This window comes from Gracilinanus agilis, chromosome 2 (genome assembly GCF_016433145.1).
Source record: "Gracilinanus agilis isolate LMUSP501 chromosome 2, AgileGrace, whole genome shotgun sequence".
NCBI classification, from domain to species: Eukaryota; Metazoa; Chordata; class Mammalia; order Didelphimorphia; family Didelphidae; genus Gracilinanus; species Gracilinanus agilis.
This window is the reverse complement of record NC_058131.1, coordinates 104,734,914-104,755,833: the sequence shown is the minus strand read 5'-3', so window position 1 is coordinate 104,755,833 and position 20,920 is coordinate 104,734,914. Positions and strand designations below refer to the sequence as shown.

General features: G+C 32.3%; 1 protein-coding gene across 1 annotated transcript in view; it reads left to right on the top strand.

Annotated features, from left to right (window-relative positions):
- Nucleotides 1–20,920, top strand: part of PSME4 (proteasome activator subunit 4) — a 101,017-nt gene that overhangs the window by 24,246 nt on the left and 55,851 nt on the right. The window contains exons 3-10 of the mRNA XM_044663332.1: nucleotides 2,915–3,031; nucleotides 11,115–11,159; nucleotides 14,416–14,565; nucleotides 15,268–15,331; nucleotides 16,227–16,301; nucleotides 17,542–17,664; nucleotides 18,514–18,606; nucleotides 19,211–19,476. Coding sequence (XP_044519267.1) covers nucleotides 2,915–3,031; nucleotides 11,115–11,159; nucleotides 14,416–14,565; nucleotides 15,268–15,331; nucleotides 16,227–16,301; nucleotides 17,542–17,664; nucleotides 18,514–18,606; nucleotides 19,211–19,476 — 933 coding nt within the window. The remainder of the gene's footprint in view (nucleotides 1–2,914; nucleotides 3,032–11,114; nucleotides 11,160–14,415; nucleotides 14,566–15,267; nucleotides 15,332–16,226; nucleotides 16,302–17,541; nucleotides 17,665–18,513; nucleotides 18,607–19,210; nucleotides 19,477–20,920) is intronic.

Here is a 20,920-nt window from a genome sequence, read left to right as displayed (position 1 = left end):
CCTGTAGCAATCCCTGGCATTTGACTCAGTACAAGTTTCTGAGCCATTTATATTCTTCCAGACTTTTGTGAGATGCACAACCCATCGTCCTTGGCAAAGACATTCTTCTGTTTTAACCCCTGGTCCAGAATTCCAAATCTAATTTGACACCACATTACTAGATAGCTGTTCTTTTCTTTTGTCCTCCTTTCTCTTATGAAGTCCCTAACTTCAGTTCATAGTAGTGAGGAAAACAGCATCAGTATTCCTAAAAGTATTCAATTTCAGGACTTCATAATCTCTTTTAAAAGTGCCTTCTAGGTTGCTTCTGAAAGGATAATTTATTTCTACATAAATTACTAGAAATGGGTATAATGGTTGTCAGGTTTCACAAATTTTGTCTCGATGCCCTACGAAATTAGCATACCTACCATTGTTCATGTTGGGACAGAAATCAGCCATTAGAACTTACTTTTCTTGGTAGTACTTTTAGTGCGTTATTGTTTTTGAATATAGGAAATTGTTTCCTCTTTGGAGAATTCACTGTTTATGGGAAAAACTGATTTCTTAGATATTTTGAATAGTTTCATTTCTGTCTTTTCCCATCTCCTAAAATAGTTTAGAATTCTCTTTTGACTCCTGAGAGTTTCTTTTTGACTTTTTCTCTCATAGCATTTTCCCAATATTTCAATGTGGCATTGTCAGAAGAGTACTTGATTTAGAGTCAAGAGGTAAATTCATTTGCTACCTCAAACACTTAGTAGAAGTAGAGCCTGGGCAAGTCAGTTAGCCTGTGTGAGCCTCAGTTTCTTCACTTTAGTGAAAAAAGAGAATAAGAACTATAACCTACTTCCATAGGGTTGTTGTTAGTTTTTAATGAGATTATATAAAGTTATTTGTTGACCTTAAAGTGCTATATAAATGTCATTATTTCTGCTAAAGAATATTTCTTTGTCTCTGACAAGATGGAGAGTTGAGGTGTGTTAAATTAGTCTCAACCTCCTGGCATGGATATCAACATGCAATTTGAACAAAAGTAGTTGTTAATTTGCTGTAAAAGAAATGTAAACATATAGAGTCCATGTCATTAGAACACTTCTTCCTTCTGAATTTTCTGTAGCTCTTATAACTGCTATGCAGAACTGATAAGTTGAGGATTCTTCAAGAGAGGCTTTAAAAACTAAAATCATAGGCTTTCTAAAATCTTCTATATTTGATAATACTTTAGATCAGGGGTCGGCAACGTATGGCTCTTCAGCCATATCTGGCTCCACCTCCCAACTGGCCAGTCTGGGCAGAGCCCCAGGATGTGCCCCAGGGGGCCCTTCAGCCCCCGCCCCATATTCCAGTGCCTCCATCCTCCTCCTTCCGCAGGCGGTTATGGCTCACGGCCAAAAAGGTTGCTGATTATTTATTGATTTTAGATTGCTTTAGATTATTTATTGGTCTATAGTTGGCAGATTCTTATCACTTACCTAATAGTACTAAGTTGCTTGATGGAGTTATTTTAAATAAGGTCTCTTGAAAAAATAGAAACTTAATGTTATTGGTCAGTGACTGGTGGTTTGTATCTTAACTCTTAACTAGATCACCATATTGCTGTTCCATTGTACTAACAAATTTCCTCTCAAGTTTTTCTAAGTTATCTGATTGAACTTCTCTCCCTCCCTTCCTTCTCTCTCCCATCCTGGTGCTGGCAGGCAATTCTGTATAGCACAAAAATTTTAATGCAATTATTTTATGCTTATTCTATTCCTCCATCAGCTATGTTCTAAATCACTTTATTTTTTTCTCTTTCAAAGCATTTTTAGACATAAAGTAAGTGCTTGAATTTGGAGTTAGAAAAGACCTTAAAACTCATCTAGTATGATATCTAGCCTCAAATTTCAGCTATATGACCCTGGGCAAGTCACTTAATTCCATTTACCTTACCCTTGCTTCTCTTCTGTCTCAGAATTGATCAATTCTGAGACAGAAGATAGTTTATTTTATTTTATTTTTATTGTCATGCAAAGCACACATCTATATTAGTCATTATTGTAAGAGCAAAGACATACATAACAAAACCTCAAAATAAAACTATTTGGTGTGAAAGATGACTCCCTTCCTTTTATAGATAAGGAAACTGAGAAGTTCAATGACTTGCCCAAAGTTATAGATACTAAAATGAAAGAACCATATATCAGTGTAATTCATGGCTCTGATCCTTCCCATTTCAACAATATGGCCTCTCAATAAAGACTCATTAATGTGTTAATTTACCATTTGCATTTGATGCTGTCTGTTCTAGGTTTGTCAAGCAATGGAGGTAAACTCAAGTGGACTACAAAATCAGACATAAAGATCCTTGCTGGTTACTTAGTGCTTAGAAAATCACATATTAGTAATAGCTACATTTTGATGTATTTCTGTTTTTAAAAATATTTCCCAATGACATTTCCATTTAGTTTGGACTACACTTGGGAGTATTGCAGGCCACAGGTCATGTTTTGACATCTCTGATTTAAACCATGTTAAACAGTTATGACATAGACCTTTATTGTTCTAACACAATATTCTGCCTAATGCCTTCCTTTAAATGATGAAAAGAAAACTGTTTTCCAGGGGACAGCTAGGTGACTCAGTGGATTGAGAGCCAGGCCTAGAGATGGGAGGTCCTTGGTTAAAATCTAGCCTCAGACACTTCCTAGCTGTGTGACCCTGAGCAAGTCACTTAACCCCCATTGCCTAGCCTTTACTGTTCTTCTGCCTTAAAACCAATACACAGTATTGATTCTAAGAAGGAAGGCAAGGGTTTAAAAAAAACTCTTCCAAAGTGAAATATTTTTAGGGAATCTTATGATTTTCTTTTTTTGTTTATGTTTTTTAAATAATATTCATTAAACTCCCATATCACTCAATTTCAAAGTACAGTTATGATTTATTTCTAATTTAGGAAAAAGGAACTTCTTTCGAGAGATGACTTGGAGTTACCTTGGAGACCACTTTATGATATGGTGGAACGAATATTATATTCCAAAACAGAACATCTGGGATTAAATTGGTTTCCTAAGTAAGTATTCTATTTCAACTACATATTGAAGAACTATAGACTTTTAGGAATTGATTGTGATTAAGATGAATATTTGGAATGTGAAATCAAGCAAGTTTACATTTAAACATGCTCTTTTCCTATATATTTTTACTTCCCTTTTGTCATTTTATAAGGTATTTCTCATTCTCCTTGACATATTAAATAAAAAAAAAACCAACAACTCCTATCTTCTGTGTTAGTATCATTTCTAAGACAGAAGAAAAACAAAGTCTAGGCAGTTGGGGTTAAATGACTTGCTCAGATCACAAACCTAGAACATGTCTGTGGTCAGATTTGAACCCAGGTCCTTCCAACTCCAGGCCTGGCATTCTGTCCACTATGCTATCTACTGCCTTGACTGATAATAAGCTGTTTATATTCTTTGGTCCCAGTCTCTATTCCATAGTTAACCCAAGGGATATTTAAACCATGATTCTTGGGCTATGTGTGGCTCTTTCACATGCAGTTTCTGGTTCTTCAATACCTCTCATTGCTACCATAAAATCTTATACTAATCCTTGTAGAGTATCTGACTTTTTGGTTAATGATGATTTCAGAAGTGACTGTAGAATCCCATAATGATGACCATGCCTCTGCTGATCTGTGATAGGTGTCCTTCCCAGTTGTGGAAAGATGTTCTTCCCAGTTATGTCTTTCCTCATTTTTCCATAATGTTTTGGCTCATCAGGGTCAAAGTAGTGTAAATTATTTTTGGTTAGAGTTTCTAGGAAATTTTTTCCCCTGATATTTATTTGTTATCTTTCCTCATAATTTCAAAGTCTGCCTTCTTAATGTGTCACAAATATTTCCATTTTTTCCTTCATCATCTAGTCTAAATCCCTGATTTTATAAAGATGAATATCTTGCCCAAGGCCACACAGGTTATGTCAAGAATTTAAACCCAGGAGGTCTGTTTCCAAATCCTATGTTTTTTTTTTTTTTTACTTTATAATTTGTACACTTTTTCTTTGCTAAGTTAAGATTTGTTTGTAAACATCCATATATGCCATTGTCAGTTTATAATGTTTTCCTCCAAACAGTAAGTATTTTTTTGTAGAATTTCTTTGTTTTTCTTCTTGCTTTAAGTATATCTACTTAGTTTTTAAATTACATAAATAATTCTCTGTTATTCAAGGGAATGGAGTCATTAGTGTGGTTAATATATTTGTGTTGCTAATTCTTGAGTTTTATCTTAGTTAATAATTTGATTTCTGTCACCCTATTGTGCTAACAAGTGGCATATTTTCAGTTCAACATGCAATATACCTATTTTTAAAGTTTCTACATAGTACAAGGTTCCAGGGCTACCAAGATAACCATAGTTTGTTTATGTAGGGGCTTAAGACCTGTATGAGGTGTTTTCTCTATAAAACCTTCCCCAATTCTCTTCCCAGTATCAGCTAGAAATGTTCCCTTCCTACTTAAAAGGGTCACTTTTTGCGGACCTCTATTACATTGTTATAGTGATTTGTATACTTATCTCTCCTATAAGATTGTAAGCTTCTTGAGGCAGGGAATGTTAGAGGTAATGTGATAATAAAAAAAGCAGAAAGAATACAAACCTTTGTATTTGAATTTTTATTCCAATATTCACTATGTGACTATAGGCAAATCATTATACCTTTCTAGACCTCAGTTTCCCTATGTGTCAGTGCTTTCACTATTTCACAGGGTTGTTGTGAGGATAATACTTTATCTTAAAGTGCTATAGAAATATAAGATATGTGTATGCACACGCATATATTTTCCTGGAGGAAGAAAGGGATTCCAGTAGTGAATTATGTGAGAGGAGTTCATTTCTAGAATAGAGGACAGACATGTATAAAAGTATAGAGGGTGGGAGTAGCCAAATACTAAGAGTAATGAATACCTACAATATGTGAAAGGAAATGATAGCAAGAAATAAAATTTAAATATAGGAGAAGTTATATTAACTTCATAGGTAATAGGAAGCCATTGAAAGTATTAATGGAGTGATGATATATTTAGACCTGCACATTAATATTACTTTATTAATGATATGAAAGGTTGGAAAGGTAGAGATTGATATTAGGGAGATAGATCTGGAGGCTAATACAGAAGTAATTAAAAATAGAGGTAATGAGGATGGTAAAAGTTATAAGGAAGATTTGTCAAATAATGGGTTATGGGGAAAGATGTGGGATAAAAGTCATTTTGAGTCTGAATGACAGAGAATATGTTAAATTAACAGAAATTGTTAAATTAGGAGTGGACAGATTTGGGGACATAGGGATAGAAAGAGGAGAGTTTAGTTCTTTATATGTTTAGTTTGAGGTGTCAGGAGAACATCCAAGTCGTGACATCCAGTAGACAATTGAAAATTAATACCTGAGATTTAGGAGAAAAGACAGAACTTGAGATGTAGACTTGAAGTGATCAGTCAATTGTCCATTTATTAAACCTGGTATTTGTTGTGCCTTGTGCTGGGTTAATAGAAAAAAACATGAAATAATCTGTAGAGTTAGTTTATACTCCCCTCCCCCTGCACACCAATTGAGTCATAAGTATTAGAGTAAGAACATTAGGGTTATTTTGAAATAGGTTCATAATATACTAGTATTGCATTATGGCATTGGCTTTGTTCTAAGTCAAAATGATTATAGAAACTAAAATTTTAAGAGCTAGGAGGGAGCATGGAGCTTAAAAGTTATTTAGTCTTTAACTCCTTCATTTTACAAATTTAAAAAACTGAGGCCTAGAGTGTTAAAGTGACCTAGTCATAGTCACATGATCACAAAGCAGAGGCAAAATTTTAAGCCTGTTCATGAAACTTCCAGGTTATCTAACTCTTAGTATTCTTCCTGTCCCATACTATCTTTACTTAGGCACTGCATATTTATTATAAGTTAGTGGACAAAGAATATATGCAGACTAGGGCATAGGTTCTTTGTTTGACAGAATCAACATTGTGAAATAAATGTCCCAGCAAACTTCCTTCTGAAATTGATATATCTGAAGTGGAAACATTGAAATACCTGAATATTGCCTTGCAGGTTTTTCTAGTTGTTTTGTATAATTCTTGCCTCTAATCTTTTCTTCTTGCAATGAGATGGATGAATTATCAAAAGTGTTCAAATCTTCTTTTTAGAAATTTAGCATTATTATTTTTAGAATCATAAATTTTTAAAATAAATATGTCATCTTTCTGTATGTCATGTATTTAAACTGCTGTCTGGAAGATCAAGTACCATGTGTTTCAGTGATAGGGCTAAAACCGGTGCCATTTTCTAAAATGTCTAAGAGTAAGGAAATCCTAAAAAAACTTTCCAGGGAACAGATCTTTTAGCATAAGGAGACATTTATGCAGTGGTTTCCAGATATATAAATATATCAGATGTTGATATGGAATATAATTTGGAATATCCTCGTGCCATTTCCAGAAAGATCAACTAGAAAATTAAAATGTAGTCTCTCCATATATACTGGAAACAGGTTATATAGTCTGTCTAGGAATGTTGTAAGACTTCAGGGACTTTTAATTAAGTCTTTATATGATTTTTTTTCCCCTGAGATTTTCAGTGAATCTATAGACAAATTCCTTAGCCTTTTCTTGCATTCTCTTATCATCATATGTAAAATTAATATGAGTATATTTTACAAAGTACTCAGGACTAATTAGTTAAGTAAAATACTTTGGAATCCATAAAAAAGCTTCACAAAAACAAGTCATAATTAAAATATCCTTACAGAAAAATTCTTGACTAGCATGGTTTATACTTTTAAAACACAGAAATAATTTTAACCAACTTTTGCTTTTTACTGGTGCTATTTTCCTTACGTATCCATTAGTGTTTCTCTAATAGGTATGTTGCTTCTGAAGAAATTACATGTTTTATTTCTTCCTGTTAATAACTCTTCTGGGTATTGGATATTTTATTGATCTTTCAAATTACTATTTGAATTTGAGCTCTTATGCTTAAACGGCATCTAAATTTTTAGTGTAGTTTGCTTCTTCACACACCACTTAGAAATGATGTGTTCTTGTCTTGCATTTATAATTTCCTGGAAAGGCCTCTGAGTTTAAGCTAATTGCTAGGAACACAATCGGGATCTCTTAACTCCACAGTATTAGTCTAATGAAATGAGACAAATAATTTTGTGAAGGGTTCTGTGGTAATTTCATAGGATTTACAGCTGAAAGGGACTTTACTGAGATCATCCAGCCCAGTGTTCTCATCTTATAAAGAAACAAAAGACTCATTGGTAGTGCTAACTCTTAAAGTCCAGTGGTCTTTCTATTACAATTACAATTTAAAATAGAGTACAAAACTATTTAGTTGATGGGCAGTGCGATTAGTTCTCACATGGTGTTTTGGGAACATTGTATTTTCATTTTTTGTATATTCATTTGGAGATTAAAAACTAAGGATTTGATTTTTGCCAAGGTGATGTAAATACTTTCTTCATAAATTGTCATTGCTGTGGTAACACTTAAAAAAAATAAGACTTTATTAAGTTTTTTTTGTACATATTTCTTTTTTCATATTCAGTTCAAGTCGACCAGGCTTGTCTTCACCTAAAACAATTGTCCTTAATGTTTTACATAGGTGGTAAGGATTATTACTATGTTTCCTTTTGCATGTTTGGTTGGTTATATTATAACACTTGACACACAGGTATAACTTTTTTTCCTATAAATAATTGTAATGAAAAACCAATGTTAACATTACACCACTGTTGATGAGAATGTCGCACTGTTTTTAAACCCTTCTAATAGTGGAATTATTTAGAACTCTATTTTGTGTGAAGTGGCAGTTGGAAAATGGCTACCTGCTAATTAAACTGACAAACATCAGATTTTGAAGGTTTAAATGTAAAATGGATAATGTTTGACTAATTAACTTTTGGTAGGACTTGGTGTCCATTTAGGTTTAGAAAAAGCATGTCAAAGTGAACGCTTCTTCAAAATGAAGTGTTTGGAAATTGCTTGATGGAGAAGATTGTGTGAGTAGTAACTATGTTAAGTCATAAGCGATTTAAGGGAAATATGAATAGGTTATAGCAAAACTAGAGTTTCTAATACTACCTTCTATGGATGTACTTTCTCATCAGCCAAGTTCAAGTACAGAATTATCAGTGATATCAAAAGCTGCTCTGAGCATGTGTAGAGTCTCTGAGATTTGGATGATATTTGTGATGGAACCATATCCATAAATTTCTACACTTGAGCTGAGAAAGTAAGCTTTCTTTCAGGGTCTCAGAAGTTAGATCTTTCAGGAAGCAGAAACCTTCAAGTCTGGTTTAGCCCTACTTCCATAAGCCTGCTCCTGATAGAAGGCAGTGTCCTTGTGGTCACTCATCTGTTGGAGATATGGCATTAAGTTGGATGATTTCCCAAAGGAATTCATAATAGAACTCTACTTGCAAAGCATTGATTGAAGGTGATTAAATTTTCTTTTAATTTCAGCTTATTTTTTGTGAGAGGAAATGTGATGTGGGAGAAACCCACCAATAAGACTTAAAAGCTAATTTTCCCATAGATCCTTTTTTAAAAATAATAATGCCAACATCATCATCAAAAGAGTAGAGGTTAGAATTACGTCTTCATTGTCATAAAATAAATTTCCAATTCTTGGAAAAACATATTGTGATATATTTCACTTCCTTTAAAAATTAGTGAAATATAAACAGTAGCATCTAGCCTTAACCTTTTATTTTATTTTTAAACAGAAACATTGTTCCCTCCATCTTGAGAGATTACAAGAATCACAAAAGGTCAATATACAGATATCACAGGTTAGAGAGACTATACCCTTTTCTGGATAAAGAACCTAAATCCAATGATACAGACATTTTATGTAAGGATGGGTTTGTAAATTGGCTTTATTTGAAGGAAATTAATCACATTCACACATATCTCACTCTCTTCTAATGTATTGGTGGTCATCAAGTAGTAGTTAGCTGCCATCCTTTCTAAAATGGGGCAGAGAGAACCAGATTATTAGAAAAATCATGCAGCTTCCAATGATTGCCTTTTTCAAATTATTTCTCAATCTTGTATTCAGTGGCATGAAAGCATGTAAAAAGCCTGCTGGTGCAGTAACAAAATTACTGTAATAGAAACAGCAGAATAGCTGTATGGCATTCAAGCCATTTATAAATTTCATTTTATCCACCTAAAAACAGTAAAATCAATTTGAAGAAATAATTTTTAGAACACTTTGTATATTGTATTATGCTTTGACCTGTTGAATAAGTGTTACTCATTAATTCCCTCATTTGCCATTCTAGAATTTTTTTAAAATGTCTCATATTTTATTTGACTAGGAACCTGGATGATTCTCTTCTCTCCTCTATAATGAATTCTTATTAGTTCTCTAGGTAATTTCCAAATTTAGTTTTATGTTACAAACTAAGAGAAGAACTAACAATATTGATTAAAATTCACTACTTTTGACTTGTGTTGGTTGACAAAAATTTATTGTATGTCTGCTCTGTACCCAGCATAAAATTAGACAATTTTAGGAGTTCCAAAAAAGGTAACCCTTAGTATCCTTTGCCCTCAGGTATTTTAAATCTTATTGAAAAGAAGTCTGGCTGTCTACCAAGGCAAACAGATTATCTTGGGGCCCTGAAAACTAAACTTGTCATCATTTTTCTGCCTTTCTGAATTTTTAGCCTTTTGTCAGAGAGAATGCATTCTCTTACATAACAAAATCAACCAATAGTTTTATGGGAAATGTTCCATGATGGCTCTTTGGCCATGCCTTCTTTTCCTTTTCAGAATTTAATTTTATCAGAGATGTATCCAGATTTTCTTCAGTGTTTGTTTAATCTTAGAATACTTTTAGTTTTGAAGAAAATTTTCTCCTCAAGTAATGGAAATTAAAGTTTCACATATCTTGTGATTATGCTATTTATTTGTCTGCTTAGTTTTACTTGTAATTTTGTCAGTTGGAATATCTTCTCAAAATTGTTCTTAACTTTTCAGAGAAATTTGATAAACTTTCATGTCACTTGTGTATTGAATGTAATTTAAAAACAAGCCTCTATAAGAATTTCCAAGTTTTCATCTGAGGAAATTACCTGAAAAAATTTCCCTAGTTCAAAATAAATAAATAATAGAAACTATGAGCTTATTTATTTTATGTGTATATGTTATGTTTGTATGTGTATATGTACACATACATATACATATTTATATAGTACCACAAGTGACATAACAGCATCTGTAAGTTTTCAGGTCAAAGTCCTTGAATACCCCTTTAGACATAGGTTAGAGTCTACTCCATATTTTGTTATTTATGGGGTATATTTTATCTCTTCTGTGTCAGTTGCAATAATGATAATTAGCAATGAAAAACATACCAGTCTGGTAATATATATTTATGAATAGTTGCTGTGACTTAAAAAAAATTTTTTTAAAGCAACTTTAGTTGCAGGTTGAAAAAATTTACATACAAATCTCTACCTGATAGGTGGACATATTAATATTTTTTAAATTTAGAACATTCTTTAAGCCCTCCAGATTAAATTAGTTAAATAAATAGCTATTATTCTTAATAGAAATTTGTTATTTTCAAGTAACAAAAAGGCTAGAAAAATTAACTGGTAGGTTACAGGGAAAAAAACATTCTTTTTTCTAGCTATAGATATAAATTCATGCCCAGCATATTTTGGTATGTTTATAATTCCTATTTATGTAGAGACTTCATTGAAAACTGAGAAATTAGGTTTTGAAATTAAAACTTGTGTACTTGATGGACTGTGTTGGTATATGTATGCCATATACAGTGTTTAGCTATGGAGATTTTGTTATGGTTAGTAAAGAATGAAAGTGAGTTTTTTATTTTCCCACTGCATTAGTTTTTCCCTGCATGTAATAGCAGGGAGAAGAAAAAAAATAGATTTAAGAATTTAGTTTTCATTTTGCGATTATGCCTAAATGTCTAAAGGATTAGTTATTGCATGTACACAGATGGTGTCTAATTGCATCAGTGTCATCATAGATTTAAAACACACATTATTTGTTGACTGAATTAATTATATATTGTTTTTAAAATACACCAATCTAATTGATTCAATGACTTTTCCCCCCCAGTTCTGTAGAAAATGTTCTAAAAACACTCGTGAAAAACTGCCGACCGTAAGTAACTTTTCTACTTTTGTGTTTATAAATTATAGGTATTTTGGTGAATCTGTTTAGTGTATTTTTTCACTCTAATAGCCATTGTATTTTGAAGAGGCAATAAAAATAAATAGTTCATAGAGATGCAAATCATTTAGTATGTAGATCACATGTATTGAGTTCTTTATTTCTTTAGGTAATCAGTAAATTAAATTTTAAAATAAAATAGACTATATTCAAATTCTAACAATGCACCTAGAATGCACCAATGCCTACATATTAGTAAACATCCCAAATGAAAATCAGGAAAACCAGTAAAATAAGCTATATTAATTCAATAAGAATTTATTGATTACTTGGTACTCCAATGGGTATCAATGTTTGATGGCTGGTTGTTTAAAGACAAGCCATTCATTATTTTTGCAAAACTGTTCACTTTTCATTTTGATGTTTGGCCTTCTGTAGGCATAGCCACCGTATGACATTACCTCCAGGGTAAAATATACACCTATAAATACTTCACTGAATTGATTTGTTTTTACTTTGTATACAATTAAGTTATAGAGCCGCATCGTGTTAAGTAATTTAACTCCAGATGTTTCACTATAGTGTAGTTCTTATTTCTTTGTCATTTAGATCACACACATTTTCCATACAGAGAACTATAATATCGTGCTAAAAATATGAGTGATGAAGAGCAGTTGGTGAGTTTGGGTCAGTTCCTCCCATTATACTTCCTCCCTATGGAATTTCTAATTGCAAATATTCTTTATTTAAAATTTTATTTTTCCTAAAATGAAAAATACCATTTGCTTATAAAATTAAAACTATAGAGCTAAAATAGAAAAAATTCAGTTTAAATATCATGATAGCATCTAGTTCCAAATAATTGAACTATTTCCATGTCTTCACCAGGAATCTATTCTGATAATGTTTTCCTGGTATGGATTTAGTGAGCTCTGTCAAATGAAACATTCTGCATAACTGATGAACCATAAATCTCTGTATAGCATTTGCCATATATAGAACCTATGTGTTTACTAATGTGATAGGACCTGTGTGTACATTACTAAAAAAGCCTGTGAATTATTCTTTGCCTCAGAGAAGCTTATGTTCCTTTTAAGAGTGGTGTCAACAATTAGGAAGCAATAAACCAAGATAATTCACAATATAGCTATGGTAAGAATGAAGAGAGAGAGCAGAAAATGCAAGGGCATGTGAATAATCAGGAAAAGTTTTGTTGAAGAAGTAGAAACTGAAGAATAGATAATCTTTTCATAAACATGTTCCTATGGAATGAGAGATGAAGTTGGGTGGATAGGATTCTACTAGATTATGGCAGATCTTTGAAGCTGGGCCAAAGATTTTATATGACTATCTTTCCCATTAGAATGAATAAGCTGGGGGTACAGACAAACTAAAATGCTCTGGATAACTGAATTATATGTAACTTAAACCAGCCAAATGATACATAGGTTAAAAAAAGCAATTCATGATGTTATTTATTGTCAGTCTGAGAACTACACCATTAGCTGAAAGATGCTCTATCATTTTATAACCTCAGTAGTCAAAAAGTACTCTTGACCACATCCCTGCCCAAATTAAAAAAACAAAGACAGTATTTTGAAAAAGTTTAAATTTTATTTAAAATATTTTTACATTTTACATTTATATCTCAAAGTATTGCTGTAGAAAAGACTTTTATTCCTTTTAATGCATATAAGAAGCATATTAAAAATAGTGTACTTATTCTGTTGTAAAAGGGATTTTACTTTTAACGAGACTTGGCTATAACATAGCAATTTTTTATTCCCATCAAGTTCATTAAAATATACCTGTATAGTAGCTGATGAATTATTTAAGAAATGTAGATATGCTTTGTTTTGAAGTGTGTTAATTTCACAGTTTAATTTATGATGTAGCCAATTCAAATTCAGTTATCTTTAGTTTGATAAAACTTACTGTCATCAAAGCCTAGTATAGTTCTTCTGGTCATATGAATCATCTCTAAATTGATGAAATTAAAACCTAAGCTTATGTATATCATCACACAGCCTATATTTCTCAAAGTATTCTAATTTGTGAACTTGAAGAGTATGCTAAACTTTAAATTTTAAAAAAATATAGTATAAAGTAGTTATTTCTGTTGGATAATTAAAATTGCAAATGTGATTTCAGAGATAAAGTACCATTGATCTAAAGGGAAAAAGGTTAGAAACTTCCCTGAAAGTTGTTTATATTGCATAAAGCCAAAAATTGATAGCAAAATGATTAGTTACATGAACATTGTAGTTGATGTAGAATTGTTTCCTGACAGACATGGGCTGTCTACATCTAACATAGATGTCATCCATTGTTCATTTTTAAAAATTTTTGCTTTATGTATTGATTCCAAAATTGACATTTGCTTCAGATAATTATATTGGATTCTGCTAGTGAAATCTAAAAAAAAGCACAAGAGTCCATAAAGTTCTAACTAAAACATTCTATATGAAAAAGTAAAGTTTAAATTTATATGATGGATCAGGGTAATTCTAATGATTGAAAGGTATCTTAATCATAAGTAGGTGGTATTAAATATCCCTGTTCTATGTCTGAGAAGGTTCTTTAGCAACAGTTTCTTAATTATTACTTTATAGCTTTGTTACTATTTTGAATCAAAGTTGGGTAATTTTTGAATATGTGTTATATACAAGGGATTTTTCCTCATTCCCCTTTACTTGTCTGTAGATCATAATTTAACTGTCAGTTTTCACTACCTCAGAAGACTGGCCGTTTCTTCATAATGGAAATAATAGATTTTTCTCATTTGGATTTTGTAATGGCAAATCTGAATATTCCTAGAAATAATCTGATAAATGAACAAATCAAACAGTATAGCTAAATAATGAGTTTCTGCATAAAATGGATAAATTTCCTTCAGTAGGGTTCCAACCTTTGTGGAGTGAGTCAAGAAGTAGAGTAGATGGGAAGATTTGTTATATTCTAAAGGTTTACTCCTATGAAATTTTTTTCTCACAGGCTAACCTTAAAATTTAGTTTTGAACTGGTATTGGTATTTTTGTTTGTTTTGCCACATAACATTTAACTTTTGACAGTTAATTGGAGATTATCAAAATTTCCAAGACTACTATTACTATTTAGATAAATTTCACATGACATGCATTGACACATTTGCCAGCTTCCCAAATTCTATTATGTGGTAACATTTTTGTTCCATATGCAAGTTAAAACTGATGCCTATAAGACAGGTAAAATGTTCCTGCTTTGTTAGGTACTTTCCTGAGGATGCTACAGCAGAGATGTTGGAAGAATGGCGGCCTTTAATGTGTCCTTTTGATGTTACAATGCAGAAGGCTATCACTTATTTTGAAATATTTCTTCCTACCTCTCTTCCTCCTGAACTTCATCATAAAGGTTTTAAGTAAGTATATCTATGAAGATGGAAGGCTATAGAGTACAAAAATCCATGGTGCCATACTGCCAAATTGCTTAAACATAAATTGATACATAAAAAAAATTCAATGCTTAATTATATAGAAATTAATGCAGAATATTCAAAACCATTTAAATAAAGAGAAAAGTTACTAGTAGACAGTAATATTACTGAGGAGGTAAATCAGTTCCTGGGCAAAACAAATTTAATGTGCTACTTATTTATTTAGATAATGAATTGACAAAAGACTTGAATAAAATTGACTGTGTTATTTGAATGGTAACAGTGCACCAGGTACTGCACTATTAGATAAGATTTCTACTCAGCAGTCATGCTTCAAACAAAGTATTGAAAGACTTTCCATTTCATATTTCATGCCCCATCTACCTTTTCCTTTGTACACTCTCCACTCCTGCTTAGAAGATAATGTGATCTTTGTGTACACAATGTAAAATTTTTAGAGGAAAAACTATTTAGGATACCTAGGTTAACCTGTTGAGGAACAAAAGGGAGGGAAATCTCAAGCAGTGGTCTCAACTAGTGGAGTAGCTGTGCAGTCTTTCAAGATTGTTTATAAATTATTTGGATTTTCCCACCATGCCTCAATGTCTATATAATGGGTTTTTAAAAAAATGAAGAGAACCTGCCTAAAAATTACTTTGATATTTATGAAAATGTTTTCTTCTGCAGGCTTTGGTTTGATGAGTTAATTGGCCTTTGGGTTTCAGTGCAGAATCTCCCACAGTGGGAGGGGGTGAGTTCTCATTTTTCTTTTCACTTTTCATTTCGATAAGAATAAATCTGAACAAATTGATTTCTTCAAATTGGATATCATTTATCTCACGATAAATTTTCTCTCTTTTTTCTCAAGGAAATAAACCTTGATTTGGTGTTGGGGTGGGGTGACAGCAGTAATCAGTATATGATGAATATTATGACATATATGGAAACAGGTTGTCATAGATTTACTTGTGTATTTATTGAATGCTTATTTAATTAAATTTAGTGGTTATTCAATTTTTGTTTGCATTCTGGACAGTAATTTTGAAGCATTAACATGTCCAAAAGTATAATTTTAAATAGGTTACAGACATGTTTGCATTAAAAATGTAAATTTAGGATTTCAGTTTGTAGTTTTTAAATTTATAAGTTTAGTCTTGAACTAGCCTATAAGAACTATGAAAATAAGTCATTGTTATAATTAATCATTGCCAAAAGAATAATTGGATGTGGAAAAGGATGATGACACATTAAAATAAGATTATTTTCTTTCTTAAAATAATTTTTATTGATACCTTCCTATTTTCTATTATGTGAGTTTTTAATGATATCTTCCTTCATTCCTTCCCTGAAGAACCATCTGCCTTATGAAAATTATTTTAAAAGAAAAAAAGCAAATCAACAAAATTAGCACATCAGTCATGTTGAACAGTATATGCAACTTTCCATGTTGCTTTCTTTTGTCACTATGATGAAAGGAAGAAGCCATGTTTTCTCAACTCTAGGCCTAGTTTGGTTATTATAATTATACAGTTTTGTTTCTGTTGTAATTATTTCAGTGCTTCTTAAACAAAGGCACACATAGAATATGTTTATTGAACTATGTCCCTTTTCTTTTTTTTTCTTTTTTCTTTTCTTTTTGCTTTCAGCAACTAGTAAATCTCTTTGCTCGTTTGGCCACAGATAACATAGGGTACATAGATTGGGATCCGTATGTACCAAAGGTAAGAAAATCTGGTTATAAAATGATGACTGCATCTATTTGATATCACTACTTTAGTGTCTTCCTACACAAATTACATAACGCTGATGTTTGTAACACTTGTCAAACCTATTTGTTTATGATTTATAAAAACAATTAGTTACTTTGCAAAAATGGTTATTTATTTGCTCTTCTCAAAATGATCATAGCCTTTTTTAAAAAAACCTTCCATTTTAGAGTCAATACTGTGTATTGGCTCCGAGGCAACAGAAGTAGTAAGGGCTAGGCAATAGGGGTTAAGTGACTTGCTCAGGGTCACATAGCTGGGAAGTGTCTGAGGCCAGATTTGATCCTAGGACCTTCCGTCTCTAGGCCTGGCTTTCTATCCACTGAACCACCCAATTGCCCCTGATCTTAGCCTTTTAAGGTATTGTATGAATCTTGATTGACCTTTGGAGGTCCTTGAGATTTTAGGAGGCTAGTTTAGAATGAGTTATTTTGTAGGGATATTCTATTAGCTTTACCTTCCACCCTAAGTCTAATAAATTATTCACATATCAGATCATGTATTTTTTTTTCTTATTAAAAAATACATTTTATTTCACATTTCCTAGTGAATTAGGAGACAGGGAAAAGGGTAGCAGCAAGCAAAAGCTTGGTTTCTATTTGAGTGGCATTCCTTTCTTTCATCCCAGTAGAAGTAGACTTCAATTATTTTCTTTTTCTCCTTGAGCTCAGCTATCACAAAACATGTTTTCAGGCAAAAGATGTAGTTGCTGCTTGCATTGGAAAAAATGAGGGAACAAACACTAAACTTAAAGATGAAGGTAGTTAAACTCATAGGTTGGTACTATTACATACGCTTTTCAGTATTGGTTTGTGAGAAGATTCACCGGAGAAACTAATACCAAAAGAAACATTGTCATTACTGCTTCAAAGTTACTTAGGAAGGTAATGAATAAAGAAGATATTTTGCCTATGTTGTATCAGTGTGCTATGATACTGTGAGCGATAGGTACCTCTCTCTCTTTGTGCAAAAAACAGTTTTAATACTGGAAAATTTCTCTTTGATTTGATTAGTATTCTTAATGCCAAAATACTATCCCATTACATAAAGAGATCATTTCCTAACTGCTAGAGGAAATAGTAATATAACTTTAACCTATGGAAATTTATTATTATTTTAGTTTTTAAAATGAACAAATATTTACTATTATATTCTCTCCTCCCTTCTCTCTCTTTCCCTTCCTTCCTCCCTTCAGATATTTACAAGGATTCTCAGAAGTTTGAATCTCCCAGTGGGAAGCAATCAAGTTTTAGTTCCAAGATTCTTAACAAATGCTTATGATATAGGGCATGCAGTAGTATGGATCACCGCCATGATGGTTTGTAATACATTATTTTTAAGACATTCAGCTAAAATGTGTGTCATTAATATAGAAATTCTAAAGTATGTTAAACCAGTACCTTAATTTTTAAGGAGCCTCAATAATAATGCCAGTCCTGTAAAATGGTATTAGTGCATTGTTGCAGGCAGAATATGAATCTCATAGTTTTTATTTCCATTTGGCTCATAGGCTAGCACTTTTGCCCTTTTTAAAATGCGTCAAGTAATTTAAAACATTTTCATATTTAAATAGATAGGCATTTATTACTTATGTTTCAAGCTTAGATTAAACAATACTAAAACATTTAGGAGTAAAAATAACTCATTTTAATATATTCTTCAAATTAAAAACTAAGAAAAACTTCTTTCATGAACCAGATTTAATCACATGCGATTATTTAATATATCCATCCTAATGTCAGAATTTTTTTCCAACCATTCAATGAAATTCAGATCTGCCACAGATCTGAAGATAAGTTTTTGCCCTTGGTCCCAAATGAAACATCTGAATTAATCTTTGATTCTTATGGAGTCGTTGTTATGATATTATTACAGACTTAGTGAATAACATCTATCAGCATGAACTAAATTAAACATTGATAGGTTAAGTTTGGGATTACCTCTTTCATTTATCTGTTTGTTTGTTTGTTTTTTGAAGCCCTTACCTTCCGTCTTGGAATCAATACTTTGTATTGGTTCCAAGGCAGAAGAGTGGTAAGGGGCTAGGCAGTGGGGGTCAAGTGACTTGCCCAGGGTCACATGGGATTACCTCTTTTAATTCCATGTTTCTGTGTATGTGTGTGTGTGATAATGTGAGTATTAATATTAAGCTTGTTCTTTTGAACAGGGCGGACCAAGTAAATTAGTGCAAAAGCACTTGACTGGTTTATTTAACAGCATTGCATCTTTTTACCATCCTTCAAATAATGGTCGCTGGCTGGTAAGAATTCTTAACATTTATATTCACATAGTTAAAGAACTCAACAGGAGTTTAGTGTCTTTGCTTTTAAAAAAATTGGGTTCAGTGTTTGGAAAATATTTTCTCATTTAACAAATGTTATTTGAAGTAGTTTTTCTATTTTATAAAAAAAAATCAGTATTTTTGATGATGTGTGATTAAGTACAGAGAAGGATGCTATAAACAGTATTTAAAATAGAAATAAATTGTGGAAAAAATATTTGTATGAATTAAAAAAATAATTTAACAGTCTAAAATAGTTTAAAAGCATAGATTTTCTTATTTGTGTATTATATATAAAAATTCAATGTTGGGATGAGGTGAACACATGAGAATATCTAAATTGTAAGAAATTCTTTTGATGACTAAGGTTAAAGCAAATTTTAAGAATACATAATTCAAAGTATTTTGAAGTGTTAAGTTTTTAAAACTACCAAGTATGTTCTGTTTCTCTATTTCAACATAAAATTTGTTAGTTAAAATAATTTTAAAATCAACATTTTTTTTTTTGTACTGGAAAAAATTTCCTTTGCCATGAAAAATGGTAAATGGAAACTACCAACATTTTTTGTTTGTTTGTTCCCAGAACAAGTTAATGAAACTACTCCAGAGATTGCCAAACAGTGTTGTTAGACGATTACATCGTGAACGATACAAGAAGGCTTCTTGGCTTACTCCTGTGCCTGAGAGCCATAAGCTTACGGATCAAGATGTTACAGACTTTGTACAATGCATTATTCAGCCTGTTCTTTTGGCTATGTTTAGCAAAACGGGTAGCCTAGAGGCAGCCCAAGCTCTACAGAATCTTGCACTCATGAGACCGGAGTTAGTAATTCCACCTGTACTTGAAAGGTAAGTTGATATTTTAAAGAATTAAGGAATTCAAGCAACAACCAAGATTTACTTACTTTGATGCTGAATATTGAACACCCTTCTGGTTTTTCTTTCTTATGCAAGCCTGCTTTTTAACTCTTGATGCTTACCTCCTTTAGAGGTTGAGTAGGAGAGGAAGGTATAAAAGAGATAGTAGAGCTTCTGATCTTTAAAGAAGTTTGATTATAAAAATCAAATGGAGAAAGAGTTGAAGTGGATAATTAAAATATTATTTTTGCCTTATCTGAAGAAAACAAATATTTCTCCCACAGACCATTAAGTGTTATTTATTTTCTCATCAAAATTGCATCTGTTTAAGAGATTGTCAGTGTTAAAATTCTGGCAGTGAACATTGTGATGTATGCTCACTTATATTAAACTTCTTGAAATGTGTGATACCTTGAAAATTTTAGTATTTACAGTTTTGGTAAATGCTATAGAACCATGTATATTTCTTTTTGTTTCCACTCTCTGTGCATGTACCTGTCATGTATACTGAGGCTTAGAAATGAGATCAAATTAGTAAGTGTTTTTTAAGTGCCTACTCTGTGCCAGGTATTGGGCTAAGAGAAAGGGGGGGTGGGAGGGATCAACCTCTTTTCTCAAAGAACTTGAAAATCTAATGAGGAATGAAATGTAACCAATTATGTACAAATATGATACAGAGTAAGTGTTGCATTTAGGGGATTTGGGAAGGGCTTCTTTGTAGTAAGTGGGATTTTAGCTAGGTCTTAAAACTAATGAAGCCAGAAGGCAGAAGAGAAAGAGAATTTAAGGTATGGAGGGCAACTGGTGAAGTCTGGAGTCTAGAGATCAGAGTATCTTAAACAAAGACTAGTAAGGAGGCCATTATTACTTGTATGTGGACAGAGTATGTGGTTGAAAAGAATAAGATGTAAGAAACTGGGAGGGACATGGGGGCAGGGTTGTGAAGGAATTTGAATACTAAATAAATGATTTTATATTTGATCCATAATAGTGAGCCATTAGAGTTTATTAAAGAGGGAAGGCAGAGGAAACAGTGGAATACTTCTGTTTTAGGAAGATATATTTAACAACTGAGTGGAGGATAAAGTAGAGTGAAGAAAGACTTGAAGTAGGGAGTTCTATTAGGAGACCCAAATAGAAAGCAATTGCCATAGTTCAGGTGTGTATTGATGAATGGAGATATTGTGAAGGTAGGATTAATAGGACTTGGCAACAGATTAGATAAAGGATTGTGTGAAAGAATGAGAAGTTGAGGATGAGCTAGGAATAAGACCAGAGGTGAAAGATAATGAGTACATTTTAGATACATTGATTTTAAGATGTCTGCAGGAGATCAAGTTTGAGATATTCAGTAGGCAGTTGGAGTTGCAATACTAGGTCAGGAGAAAGATTATGGCTAGATAAAATGATCTGAGAATCATTAGCATAGAAGTAA